Raw genomic sequence first — 13602 nt, 5'->3', positions numbered from 1 at the left:
CGTTTCTGCTTGTACAATTGCACATCTAATCATTACACACATTATTTCTGAGTAAATATTCATTTATTGGGGTAAATTTTCTTCTCCTAGAATTTATTTGCCTTCCATTCTATTTCCCAGTTCCAATTCGCCAATTACTCGTACGTTCTTCCAGTGCATAAGCAATGTCTCGTTATTTCAGCTCTATTGCCATGTTTGTTTTCAGTTTCCATAGAGACAAGTGTTAGCATTGAATAATGACATTTAGTCTTGATACTTAGTCCAGATCTCATACACTGCTGTTTTTGTTACAGGGACCAGATGGGTCTCTCACGATTTGCACATATCCTTTTGTTTTTGATGCACAAGCCAAGACAACCCTTCTCCAGACTGATGCCTTCATACAAATGCAGGTACCATCTATCCTGTGTACAGCTGATGCAGTATGTTTAAAAATCTGGCATGGCAGGTCTTTACAATGGTATTGTCATCAAATTTCTCCGGGCTCTTCCCCAAAATACTAGAAGGCAGAATGGCAGTGGAGTGATCTTAGCCCACACTGGGCCGGCTGTAAATGAGTGCCAAGATGATGCGGAGTGATACACGCTCTAACCGCATCACCCGGAACTCATTACTGGCTGGCTCAGTGTGAGGCGGGAGATTTACAGCCGGAGCTGCTGCACAAGTGACTAGAGATTATCGCTGGAGGAGTCATCTGCCAGGTGAGTACATGATGGTTTTTGTTTGCAGGGTCCTAACCAGGGGATGGCTATCGGAGGGAAGGGAAAGCTCATTCAATTAACCACTTGAGGACCACAGTCTTTCTACGCTTTAAAGAGACACTGAAGCGAGAATAAATCTCGCTTCTTGTCTCATAGTCAGCAGGGGCATGTGTGCCCTTGCTAAAACGACGCTATCCTGCGGCTAAACGAGGGACCCTGACCCCCCAACCCCCCCTCCTGCAAAATCTACGACCAACTTGGTCGTAGATTTTGCTGCTCTTGAGGCAGGGCTAACGGCTGCAGCCCTGCCTCTCAGCGCCGTCTATCAGCGGCGCATCGCCACCTCTCCCCCGCCCCTCTCAGCGAAGGAAGACTGAGAGGGGCGGGGGAGAGGCGGAGATACGCGCTGACAGACACGCGTTAGGCAGGGCTGCGGCGGTTAGCCCTGCCTTAATCCGGAAGAACTGTCATTTACAGAGATATTTCTCCCACCCAGCATGGGTATGTGTAAAAATACACCCCAAAACACATTATACTACTTCTCCTGAGTACAGCGATACCACGTGTGACACTTTTTTGCAGCCTAAATGCGCTAAGGGGCCCAACGTCCTATTCACAGGTCATTTTGAGGCATTTGGTTTCTAGCCTACTCACGGTTTAGGGCCCCTAAAATGCCAGGGCAGTATAGGAACCCCACAAGTGACCCTATTTTAGAAAGAAGACACCCCAAGGTATTCCGTTAGGTGTATGGTGAGTTCATAGAAGATTTTATTTTTTGTCACAAGTTAGTGGAATATGACACTTTGTGAAAAAAACAATAAAAATCAATTTCCGCTAACTTGTGACAAAAAATAAAATCTTCTATGAACTCGCCATACACCTAACGGAATACCTTGGGGTGTCTTTTTTTCTAAAATGGGGTCACTTGTGGGGTTCCTATACTGCCCTGGCATTTTAGGGGCCCAAAACCGTGAGGAGTAGTCTGGAAACCAAATGCCTCAAAATGACTGTTCAGGGGTATAAGCATCTGCAAATTTTGATGACAGGTGGTCTATGAGGGGGCGAATTTTGTGGAACCGGTCATAAGCAGGGTGGCCTCTTAGATGACAGGTTGTATTGGGCCTGATCTGATGGATAGGAGTGCTAGGGGGGTGACAGGAGGTGATTGATTGGTGTCTCAGGGGGTGTTTAGAGGGAAAAATAGATGCAATCAATGCACTGGGGAGGTGATCGGAAGGGGGTCTGAGGGGGATCTGAGGGTTTGGCCGAGTGATCAGGAGCCCACACGGGGCAAATTAGGGCCTGATTTGATGGGTAGGTGTGCTAGGGGGTGACAGGTGGTGGCAGGAGGTGATTGATGGGTCTCTCAAGGTGTGATTAGAGGGGGAATAGATGCAAGCAGTGCACTGGCGAGGTGATCAGAGCTGGGGTCTGAGGGCGTTCTGAGGGTGTGGGCGGGTGATTGGGTGCCCTAGGGGCAGATAGGGGTCTGATCTGATGGGTAGCAGTGACAGGGGCTGATTGATGGGTAATTCGTGGGTGTTTAGAGGAGAGAACAGATGTAAACAATGCACTTGGAAGGTGATCTGACGGTGGGTCTGCAGGCAATCTGATGGTGCGGGTGGGTGATCAGATTGCCCGCAAGGGGCAGGTTAGGGGCTGATTGATGGGTGGGGGTGACGGGGTGATTGATGGGTGATTGACAGGTGATCAGTGGGCTATTACAGGGAAGAACAGATGTAAATAATGCACTAGCAAATTGATAGGGGGGGGGGGGGGTCTGAGGGCAATCTGAGCGTGTGGGTGGTTGATTGGGTGCCCGCAAGGGGCAGATTAGGGTCTAATCTGATGGGTAGCCGTGACAGGTGGTGAATAGGGGGTGATTGATGGGTAATTAGTGGGTGTTTAGAGGAGAGAGCAGTTGTAAACAATGCACTTGGGAGGTGATCTGACGGCGGGTCTGTGGGCGATCTGATGGCGTGGGTGGGTGATCAGATTGCCCGCAAGGGGCAGGTTAGGGGCTGATTGATGGGTGGCGGTGACAGAGGGTGATTGATGGGTGATTGACAGGTGATCAGTGGGCTATTACAGAGAAGAACAGATGTAAATAATGCACTGGCGAATTGATAAGGGGGGGTCTGAGGGCAATCTGAGCGTGTGGGTGGTTGATTGGGTGCCCGCAAGGGGCAGATTAGGGTCTAATCTGATGGGTAACAGTGACAGGTGGTGATAGGGGGTGATTGATGGGTAATTAGTGGGTGTTTAGAGGAGAGAACAGTTGTAAACAATGCACTTGGGAGGTGATCTGATGGCGGGTCTGTGGGCGATCTGATGGTGTGGGTGGGTGATCAGATTGCCCGCAAGGGGCAGGTTAGGGGCTGATTGATGGGTGGCAGTTACGGGGGTGATTGATGGGGGATTGACAGGTAATCAGTGGGTTATTACAGGGGGGGATAGATGCATACAGTACACAGGGGGGGGGGGTCTGGGGAGAATCTGAGGGGTGGGGGGGATCAGGAGCCCCCAGGGGGCAGTTTAGGGCTTAAAAAAAATAGCCATGACAGATAGTGACAGGGAGTGATTGATGGGTGATTAGGGGGGTGATTGGGTGCAAACAGTGGTCTGGGGGTGGGCAGGGGGGGTCTGAGGGGTGCTGTGGGCGATCTGGGGGCAGGGGGTGGCAGATCAGTGTGTTTGGATGTAGACTAGGGTGCCTGCAGCCTGCCCTGGTGGTCCCTCGGACACTGGGAGCACCAGGGCAGGAGGCAGCCTGTATAATACGCTTTGTATACATTACAAAACGTATTATACGCTTTGCACGCGGTGATCATGGGGTTAACAACCCGCCGGCGCTTCCGAACGGCCGGCGGGTTGTCGTCGCGGGTGGCCGGAGCCAGTTGCCGGGGGGAAGCACGCGTCACCAGTGACGCGATCGCTCCCCCAGCATGCCGAAAGGACGCAACGCCGATGGGGGTATTGTGGTCCTTTTCGGCGTCCACTTTGCCGCCTCCCATCGGCTGTGGGCGGTCGGCAAGTAGTTAAAGAGGAATGCTGCCTAACAGTTTTTTTGGGAAAGGGTTGGTGGCGGGGGGACACTACCTATCAAATTGCATTTTGTGGAAAACTGCAGCCAATCTAATTGCCTTTTGTGGGAAGCTAATCACTGATGGACTGCCGCTGTGCATGTGCTGCAGTTTTGGCTTGTGGTAATCGCTAATGGACTGCCGCTGTGCGTGTGCTGCAGTTGAGCTTGTGGTAATATCTGGTGGACTGCTGCTTTTCATGTGCTGCAGTTGTGGCTTGTGGTAATCACTGATGGGCTACCCCTGTGCATGTGCTGCAGGTGTGGCTTGTGGTTGTCACTGATTGGCTGCAACTGTGGCTTGTGGTAATCACTGATGGGCTGCCGCTGTGCATGTGCTGCAGCTGTGGCTTGTGATACAGGAAACGAGAAGCCGGCACCATCTATTTTTCTGCTCTTTTATTGCTTAAAAGCATAGATATATTCCAGCAATAGATGCAACGTTTCAAGGCTACACGCCTCTTTATCAAGCTTGGCTGGGTATACAAATAACATAGCAAACATGCCCAGTATTTATACAAATCATGGATGGCAGCAGCCAATAGCATTCAAACATACTCACACCAATCATAATAGTCCTGAATTCGCGGACCTGATGGGGAACTTCATTGCTGCTCGCCTGATAGGATATAGCATCCTGGAACCTCCCATCTGGTGTGTCCGTCCAGGTCAACGGCTCGGCAACCTCCTTTGTCCGCCCCTTACTGCACGGGCGCCACCTCCTCCGCAGACTGCGGACCTGATGGGAGCCCTGCATGACGACACGCATTGGGCGGCGCCAAGTCGCGCCGCCGTAGCGTGCAGAGGTGGAAGCAGTGGGGACGTCTTCGGCATAGCGCCGACTGACGTCACCAGATGGTATCTAGGAGGCCCGGGCCGCCGACCAATCAGGGCACATCCCTACACATGCGGCCTAGGAGTCGCATACAATATGCGTACTCACACTGTCTGTTTACAAAATAGAAACACACATGGCCAGTTTACATATATACATATTACTACTGCGTTCCCATATGGTACAATAATATCAAAGGCGAAAACCAAATGTAGTAGGGGCAGGCAGCAAGACCAAAATAAGGGTAACTAAAGAAATGGAAATAAAAAAATAAAAATAAAAAAGTAAGTAAATAAATAAAAAGAAATATAAAGAAAAGAAAAGAGAAAAAAAGAGAAAAAATGTAATAATACAGACAGAGAATAGGTAACCAGATACCATAATAACCACCATTCTATAGATGTTATATACCCTCAATATATTGAGAGTATTGGGAGTATTGGACCCCATTAGTCTACAATTGAAATGTAAAAACATAAATACTTCTTAGACACATATACACATATATCGATTATATATGGAAGGCTGGGCACAATGGAGCAACCTATAAAAAGGGCAACAGATCAAGTTCTCTGTTGAGCCCCCTCGGCTCCATTGTGTCCAGCCTTTTAATCCAATAGGCCTCCCTCCAGAGCAATTTCCTTAAGCGGTCACCTCCTCTCCTCAATGGAGCCACCTGTTCCAAAACCATAAATCTCAACTGACTAACGTGATGTCCTGTGTGTACAAAGTGATATGCCACTGCCTGATCTACTAGTCGTTCTCTGATGGCATGTTTATGGGATGATAGTCGCTTCTTTAATTTTTGGGTGGTCTGTCCAATGTATAGTAAGCCACAAGGGCTGTGGCTTGTGGTAATCACTGATGGACTGCCGCTGTGCATGTGCTGCAGTTGTGGCTTGTGGTAATCACTGATGTACTGCCGCTGTGCATGTGCTGCAGTTGTGGCTTGTGGTAATCACTGATGGGCTGCCGCTGTGCATGTGCTGCAGCTGTGGCTTGTGGCAATCACTGATGGACTGCCGCTGTGCATGTGCTGCAGCTGTGGCTTGTGGCAATCACTGATGGACTGCCGCTGTGCGTGTGCTGCAGTTGCGCTTGTGGTAATCACTGATGGGCTGCCGCTGTGCATGTGCTGCAGCTGTGGCTTGTGGTAATCACTGATGGACTGCCGCTGTGCATGTGCTGCAGTTGTGGCTTGTGGTAATCCCTGATGGACTGCCGCTGGGCATGTGCTGCAGTTGTGGCTTGTGGTAATCGCTAATGGACTGCCGCTGTGCGTGTGCTGCAGTTGCGCTTGTGGTAATATCTGGTGGACTACTGCTTTTCATGTGCTGCAGTTGTGGCTTGTGGTAATCACTGATGGGCTGCCGCTGTGCATGTGCTGCAGTTGTGGCTTGTGGTAATCACTGATGGACTGCTGCTGTGCATGTGCTGCAGTTGTGGCTTGTGGTAATCACTGATGGACTGCCGCTGTGCATGTGCTGCAGATGTGGCTTGTGGTAACCCCTGATGGACTGCCGCTGTGCATGTGCTGCAGATGTGGCTTGTGGTAATCACTGATGGACCAACGCTGTGCATGTGCTGCAGTTGTGGCTTATGGTAATCACTGATGGACTGCCGCTGTGCATGAGCTGTAGTTGTGGCTTGTAGTAATCACTGATGGACTGCCGCTGTGCATGTGCTGCAGGTGTGGCTTGTGGTAATCACTGATGGACTGCCGCTGTGCATGTGCTGCAGTTGTGGCTTGTGGTAATCACTGATGGACTGCCGCTGTGCATGTGCTGCAGTTGTGGCTTGTGGTAATCACTGATGTGCTGCCACTGTGCATGTGCTGCAGCTGTGGCTTGTGGTAATCACTGATGGACTGCTGCTGTGCATGTGCTGCAGTTGTGGCTTGTGGTAATCACTGATGGACTGCTGCTGTGCATGTGCTGCTGTTGTGGCTTGTGGTAATCCCTGATGGACTGCCGCTGTGCATGTGCTGCAGTTGTGGCTTGTGGTAATCACTGATGGACTGCCGCTGTGCATGTGCTGCAGTTGTGGCTTGTGGTAATCACTGATGGACTGCTGCTGTGCATGTGCTGCAGTTGTGGCTTGTGGTAATCACTGATGGACTGCCGCTGTGCATGTGCTGCAGGTGTGGCTTGTGGTAATCACTGATGGCCTGCAGCTGTGCATCTCATGCAGTTGTGGCTTGTGGTGATCACTGATGGGCTGCCGCTGTGCATATGCTGCAGTTGTGGCTTGTGGTAATCACTGATGGGCTGTCGCTGTGCATGTGCTGCAGGTGTGGCTTGTGGTAATCACTGATGGACCAACGCTGTGCATGTGCTGCAGTTGTGGCTTGTGGCAATCACTGATGGACTGCCGCTGTGCATGTGCTGCAGTTGTGGCTGGTGGTAATCACTGATGGACTGCCGCTGTGCATGTGCTGCAGTTGTGGCTTGTGGTAATCACTGATGGACTGCTGCTGTGCATGTGCTGCAGTTGTGGCTTGTGGTAATCACTGATGGACTGCCGCTGTGCATGTGCTGCAGGTGTGGCTTGTGGTAATCACTGATGGCCTGCAGCTGTGCATCTCATGCAGTTGTGGCTTGTGGTGATCACTGATGGGCTGCCGCTGTGCATATGCTGCAGTTGTGGCTTGTGGTAATCACTGATGGGCTGTCGCTGTGCATGTGCTGCAGGTGTGGCTTGTGGTAATCACTGATGGACCAACGCTGTGCATGTGCTGCAGTTGTGGCTTGTGGCAATCACTGATGGGCTGCCGCTGTACATGTGCTGCAGGTGTGGCTTGTGGTAATCACTGATGGGCTGCCGCTGTGCATGTGCTGCAGGTGTGGCTTGTGGTGATCACTGATGGGCTGCCACTGTGCATGTGCTGCAGTTGTGGCTTGCGGTAATCAGTGATGGACTGCCGCTGTGCATATCCTGCAGTTGTGGCTTGTGGTAATCACTGATGGGCTGCCGCTGTGCATGTGCTGCAGTTGTGGCTTGTGGTAATCACTGATGGGCTGCCGCTCTGCATGTGCTGCAGTTGTGGCTTGTGGTAATCACTGATGGGCTGCCGCTCTGCATGTGCTGCAGTTGTGGCTTGTGGTAATCGCTGATGGACTGCTGCTGTGCATATGCTGCAGGTGTGGCTTGTGGTAATCACTGATGGGCTGCCACTGTGAATGTGCTGCAGTTGTGGCCTGTGGTAATCACTGATGGACTGCTGCTGTGCATGTGCTGCAGTTGTGGCTTGTGGTAATCACTGATGGGCTGCCGCTCTGCATGTGCTGCAGTTGTGGCTTGTGGTAATCACTGATGGGCTGCCGCTCTGCATGTGCTGCAGTTGTGGCTTGTGGTAATCGCTGATGGACTGCTGCTGTGCATATGCTGCAGGTGTGGCTTGTGGTAATCACTGATGGGCTGCCGCTGTGCATGTGCTGCAGGTGTGGCTTGTGGTAATCACTGATGGACCAACGCTGTGCATGTGCTGCAGTTGTGGCTTGTGGTAATCAGTGATGGGCTGCCACTGTGCATGTGCTGCAGCTGTGGCTTGTGGTAATCACTGATGGGCTGCTGCTGTGCATGTGCTGCAGTTGTGGCTTGTGGTAATCACTGATGGACTGCCGCTGTGCATGTGCTGCAGGTGTGGCTTGTGGTAATCACTGATGGGCTGCCACTGTGCATGTGCTGCAGTTGTGGCTTGTGGTAATCACTGATGGGCTGCCACTGTGCATGTGCTGCAGTTGTGGCTTGTGGTAATCACTGATGGACTGCTGCTGTGCATGTGCTGCAGGTGTGGCTTGTGGTAATCACTGATGGGCTGCCGCTCTGCATGTGCTGCAGTTGTGACTAGTGGTAATCACTGATGGGCTGCCACTGTGCATGTGCTGCAGCTGTGACTTGTGGTAATCACTGATGGACTGCCGCTGTGCATGTGCTGCAGCTGTGGCTTGTGGTAATCACTGATGGACCAACGCTGTGCATGTGCTGCAGTTGTGGCTTGCATCTGTAGGTAGATTATACCTGATAGATCATTTGCAATTTTCAAAGTAGCTCTCAAGCTAAAAATATGGGGACACTTCTAATCTAAATAATACATTGATATAAGATTGTTATGGTGAGAAAGTCTAATCATCTCCATTCCTGTTGTATTCTAGATGGCCGTTGACCAAGCCCAAAGGCAGAATTTCTCATCCATGTTGTTTCCAGTGGTTGAGTCAGTGGACCCATGTCTCATTCTAATAGTACGTCGAGACAACATTGTGGGAGATGCTATGGAAGTACTGAGGAAAACCAAAAACATTGATTACAAGAAGCCTCTGAAGGTAAACGCAACACTTAGCGGTATCATCACCATAAAAATCAGATTTCAACAGCTACTGGTCTGAGTGTATTAAGTGATAAAGATGCTAATCCTGCATTCAAAACTTTAAAAACTTTTTTCTGCTGTTATGATTTGGAGTTATCACATACTTTAGGAGTCCGTGCCAAAGAATTGCATGCTGGGGGTTCTTTTTATCTATAATCTATTCCTCCTCTTTCCTTTATTTCCCTGCCAGCTGCTTATCTGAAACCTAATCCCCTACTCACTTGTGTTTACAAGCAAGGCTGAGGCGACTCAGCGATTGGAGGAGACAAGAATACAGTAAAGGGCAGAAATGACATCACGAGTTAGCCTTAACTGTGGGCAAAAGACATGGCCCCCAGCAGGAACAGAATTCTCGTAATTTTCTATATAACATTCACTGAAATCAAAACGTGGACAGTATAATACATGTGTTATGTAAGTAGATCAAGTATTTATCTACTTATATATGTGTGTTTTTTCCCTGGCATAGTATGGCTGATCCTACTGCTTTAAAGGGAATCTGAAGTGAAAATAAACGTATGATATAATGATTTGTATGTGTAGTACAGCTTAGAAATATGACATGAGTTGCACAGATATGAGTCTTGTATTGTATCACAGGTTTTTTTCTGCTTCAGTGTCGCTTTATGAAATGATACTCTGTTAAGCACTGTGTGTCACATTCTGCATATCTTGTTGATCACTACAGGTCATATTCGTGGGGGAAGAAGCTGTTGATGCCGGGGGTGTCCGGAAGGAGTTTTTTCTCCTCATTATGAGGGAGCTGCTGGATCCAAAGTATGGAATGTTTCGCTACTATGAAGACTCCAGACTTATCTGGTTCTCTGGCCAGGTATGGTTAATAGGATGTGTATTAAAGGTGTTTATTAACGTTTACCTAGGGGGAGGGGCGCAGGGGGGGGGGGGGGGCAGATGGGACTCAGAGGCATATTCCCTGGTGTACGACATGACTCTGTGTCATTCCCATCCCCCCGCCGGGTCTCTTAGCCCCCCTGCCCCCTTTCTCCCCCTGTGACAGCTGCTTGTCCGCAAACTTGATGGAAAGGGGCATCCCTTGCAGGAGAGGCACTCCTACAAAACGCCCCTTGCCCAGCTCTGATTGGGCAGCTCTGCCCCCCGCTGCCTCTCGCACGCCACCCTCCCCTCCCTGCTTTGTGTTGAGATTGCAGCGTTGTGACCCCAGGGGCTTCCCCCAACCCCCTGGAAGATGTTTGAAAAGTATGATGCTGAGAAGTCCCGCCCACAGAATATGCTGTTACCTGTTTTAGCTGAGCTGCTTCAGGTCACAAGGCCACAGAAGAAAGTCATTTTATCTGTGGAAGCTTCCTGTAGCATTTGGGCATTCCGCTTACTAAGCTATCAGTTAAATTTAGGTGTGAGCCAGGAGTTGGGCATTAAGGCACACTTGCTTGTTGTAGTCGCATTTATCTGTAGCTGCCCTTCAGATTCTGCCTGTCCTGCCCGTGTCCTTGTGCTAATTATATAATGAGATTGCTGCGGGGACCACCGCTGTGCCTTTTTTCTTCTTTGCTGCTCTTGTCACTGGGCCTCAGTGCACATCAGAGGAATGACTGGTATATTTGGATACAGTCATGTTGTACTATAAAGCAAGGCGAGAAGTGAGTGGCTGAGATAAGGTTATCGCCTTGCCTCTTGTCTCCCAACAGTTCACTAGTATGGTGGAGAAAGGAACCTGATGGGAGACCTTCTGCAGTCACTTCTGCAGTAATCAGCACTATCAGAGGACACCAGCTGAGTGCTGGATAATTTAAGAAGCTGAGGAGCAGAAACAGGGCAGTAGTGAATGTTATCTGTACAGACTGTTCACATGCTGAATCCAGAGGGGGGAACTTCTAAGAAAAGAGGATGTTAAAGAGGAACTCCAGTGAAAATAATGTAATAAAAAAGTGCTTCATTTTTACAATAATTATGTATAAATGATTTAGTCAGTGTTTGCTCATTGTAAAATCTTTCCTCTCCCCGATTTACTTTCTGACATTTACCACATTGAGACATTGTTACTGCTGGCAGGTGATGTAGCTGCTGCATGCTGTTTTGGCAGTTGGAGACAGCTGTAAACAGCTATTTCCCACGATGTAACAAGGTTCACAGGCAGGAAACTGCCAACAGTACCTCAGTCCTCAGAGCTTCTTGTGGGAGGGGTTTCACCACAATATCAGCCATACAGCGCCCCCTGATGGTCTGTTTGTGAAAAGCAATATATTTTTTTCAAATAACCCTCCAGGACAGGTGCTTACATATGAGATTAGGCCCCGCCCCCAACAGGAAACACAAAGAACTAGCTCTCTATAAGTTCCACCTCTAACCTCTACCTGCCAGTTCTTTGTGTTTCCTGTTCCGGGGAACACCTAGCTCTCTGGCTAGGAGAGGTGGTCAGCAGCCAGGCAGTGCTGAGGCCATTAGGAACTAGTAAAGGGTAGCCTGGTCCAGGTGGAATGATGAGGTTTACCTTATCCACCGGGTGGTGGATTCTCCTGGGATGGCCGGCAGGTGCAGTGGTGACCAGGGGAGCGGCAGCGGAGGCAGCTAAGGCGGAGGCCATACACCCAACGGAGGAAGCTGGCGCCATGCGGAGGCGGAATGGTGGCTTCTGGAGTGTGCGGGAGTGTGGCAGCGTGTCCAGGCGGAAGCGAGGGCAGTAACGCTGGCTATGCGAAACTTCCGCCCTTACGGTGACGTATTTCCGGTTCCGGGTTGGGTGCCTGCTTAGAGGCCGCGGCGTCCATCCCCACATGCGTTTGTGTGTAGGAGGAGATGGACGCAAAGCAGAAGACAGCAGATCAGGTAAGTGGAGGCTACGTCGGAGGACATTCGCCCGTCTGATCTGCAAGGTCTGATGTTAGTAGCCGCTGTCTGATTGAGGTCTGCTAAGGGGGGAAAGTTAATGTTTACCTATCCCGCAGTCTGATCTCAGAGGTCTGATATTGTATTAAACAGATGCTTAGATGGTTAATATAGGATATAGTATATGCTAAATTTACATCGGCATTATTTATGGTCCCAACATAAAAATTTATATGTGATTAAGGTGGATATTAGGTGATTACTATTCAGTTTAAATCATCCTAATGCATATGGTGTTTTTGTTAAACCAATTAAAAGCATCTAAGTTATATCAGGTGATTATGGGATGTTGGCAATTACTGATATATTTGTATATTGGATATGCACAGGGAATGGCTGTCAGTGCAATTGTCCTGATGCAAATTAGACTTTGTTTAGGCTATTATACGAATTGAATTAGGATCCAGGCCGCTCATATTATTCAATCATGTTGATATAGAGTAAGGTGGCTGTTTAACATATTGATGGGGTTATTTTGTATGTTTCCCTTAGGATGCTATGGAGTCTGATAGCTCTGAAAGGCCCAGGAGTTGCATTCTCTGTAATAAACCCTTACAACTGCACTGGCCAAAAGCATCCTGTCAGAAATGTATTTCAAGTATCATTAATGAAGATAATACAGCCTCTTGTAAAGACTTTATGTTTACAATGCGCCAAGAAATGGTTGAGACCTTTAAGGCATTTAGAGAAAGTCTACCTACCACCTCTGCACAAGGGCGGCAGCCTGAGCAGGTAGTTAAACCTAAAAAAGCCACAAGTAAATCCCCTAGAATTATTTATTCATCAGAAGAAGAGCAAGAGAGTCACCACGAAACGGGTGAACCATACTCTGTGTCTTCTGAGGAATTGTCTGAACATGAGGAGACTGAAGATGCAAATAAGGCATCAAAGTTTAAATTTGCCTCAGAAGAGACAGAAGAGCTGCTTAAGGCAATTTATTCAACGCTAGATATACCACAGAAAAAGACGTCAGAAAAATCCTTGCATGACAAATTGTATATGGGAATGGAACCATCAGAGCAACTTTGTTTTCCTTTGCATAATTCTATGAAGAATTTAATTACATTACAATGGAAAGATCCTGAGAAAAGATTATTTATTTCAAAGGGATTTAAGAGACGTTTTCCGTTTGCGGAAGAGGATGCGAAGTTATGGGAGTCATGTCCCAAGCTTGACGCAGCTTTTAGCCAAGTCGAGAAAGATAATGAGTTAGCTTTCGAGGATTTTGGTAGACTTAAGGATCCAGGGGATAAGAGAATTGAATTTTCACTTAAAAAGGCTTGGTCAGCTTGTGCGACCAACTTCAAACCAGCCGCAGCAACGACCTGTGTATCCCGCACTATGTCTGTATGGTTGGAAAGGATTAAAAGATTGGTTGACGAAGATGCACCTAAGAAAGATATTCTTGAAGCCATTGAGGTGGTTGAGGGTGGTAATGATTATGTGATTGATGCAGCCTCAGAATCACTAAAAGTAACAGCAAGATCCACGGCACTAATAAATAATGCACGTAGGAATCTATGGTTAAAAACTTGGGATGGGAGTCAGACATCAAAAGCCAGGGCATGTAGTCTTCCCTTCTCAGGAGATTTATTATTTGGTCCACAGCTCCAGGAGGTATTAGAGCGTACAGCCAGCAAAAAGACAACCTTTCCTAAAAAGAGAAAGTTTGAGCCAAAAAAGAAGCCGTTTTTTCGTAAAAGACAGGCACAGGGTAAGGAACAGCAGAGGCGTAAGCCTTGGGCAGGCAATA

The 13602-nt window shown here is 48.7% G+C and overlaps 1 protein-coding gene across 2 annotated transcripts in view; it reads left to right on the top strand.

The window, feature by feature from the left end:
• Positions 1 to 13602, top strand: part of HERC4 (HECT and RLD domain containing E3 ubiquitin protein ligase 4) — a 123606-nt gene that overhangs the window by 81142 nt on the left and 28862 nt on the right. For both annotated transcript variants that reach the window (XM_068257375.1, XM_068257374.1), the window contains exons 16-18: positions 294 to 392; positions 8773 to 8940; positions 9673 to 9816. In XM_068257375.1, the coding sequence (XP_068113476.1) occupies positions 294 to 392; positions 8773 to 8940; positions 9673 to 9816 (411 nt within the window). The remainder of the gene's footprint in view (positions 1 to 293; positions 393 to 8772; positions 8941 to 9672; positions 9817 to 13602) is intronic.

This window comes from Hyperolius riggenbachi, chromosome 10 (assembly GCF_040937935.1).
Source record: "Hyperolius riggenbachi isolate aHypRig1 chromosome 10, aHypRig1.pri, whole genome shotgun sequence".
Classification (NCBI taxonomy): Eukaryota; Metazoa; Chordata; class Amphibia; order Anura; family Hyperoliidae; genus Hyperolius; species Hyperolius riggenbachi.
The sequence above is the reverse complement of the archived record's forward strand: the minus strand, read 5'-3'. Positions and strand labels throughout refer to the sequence as shown.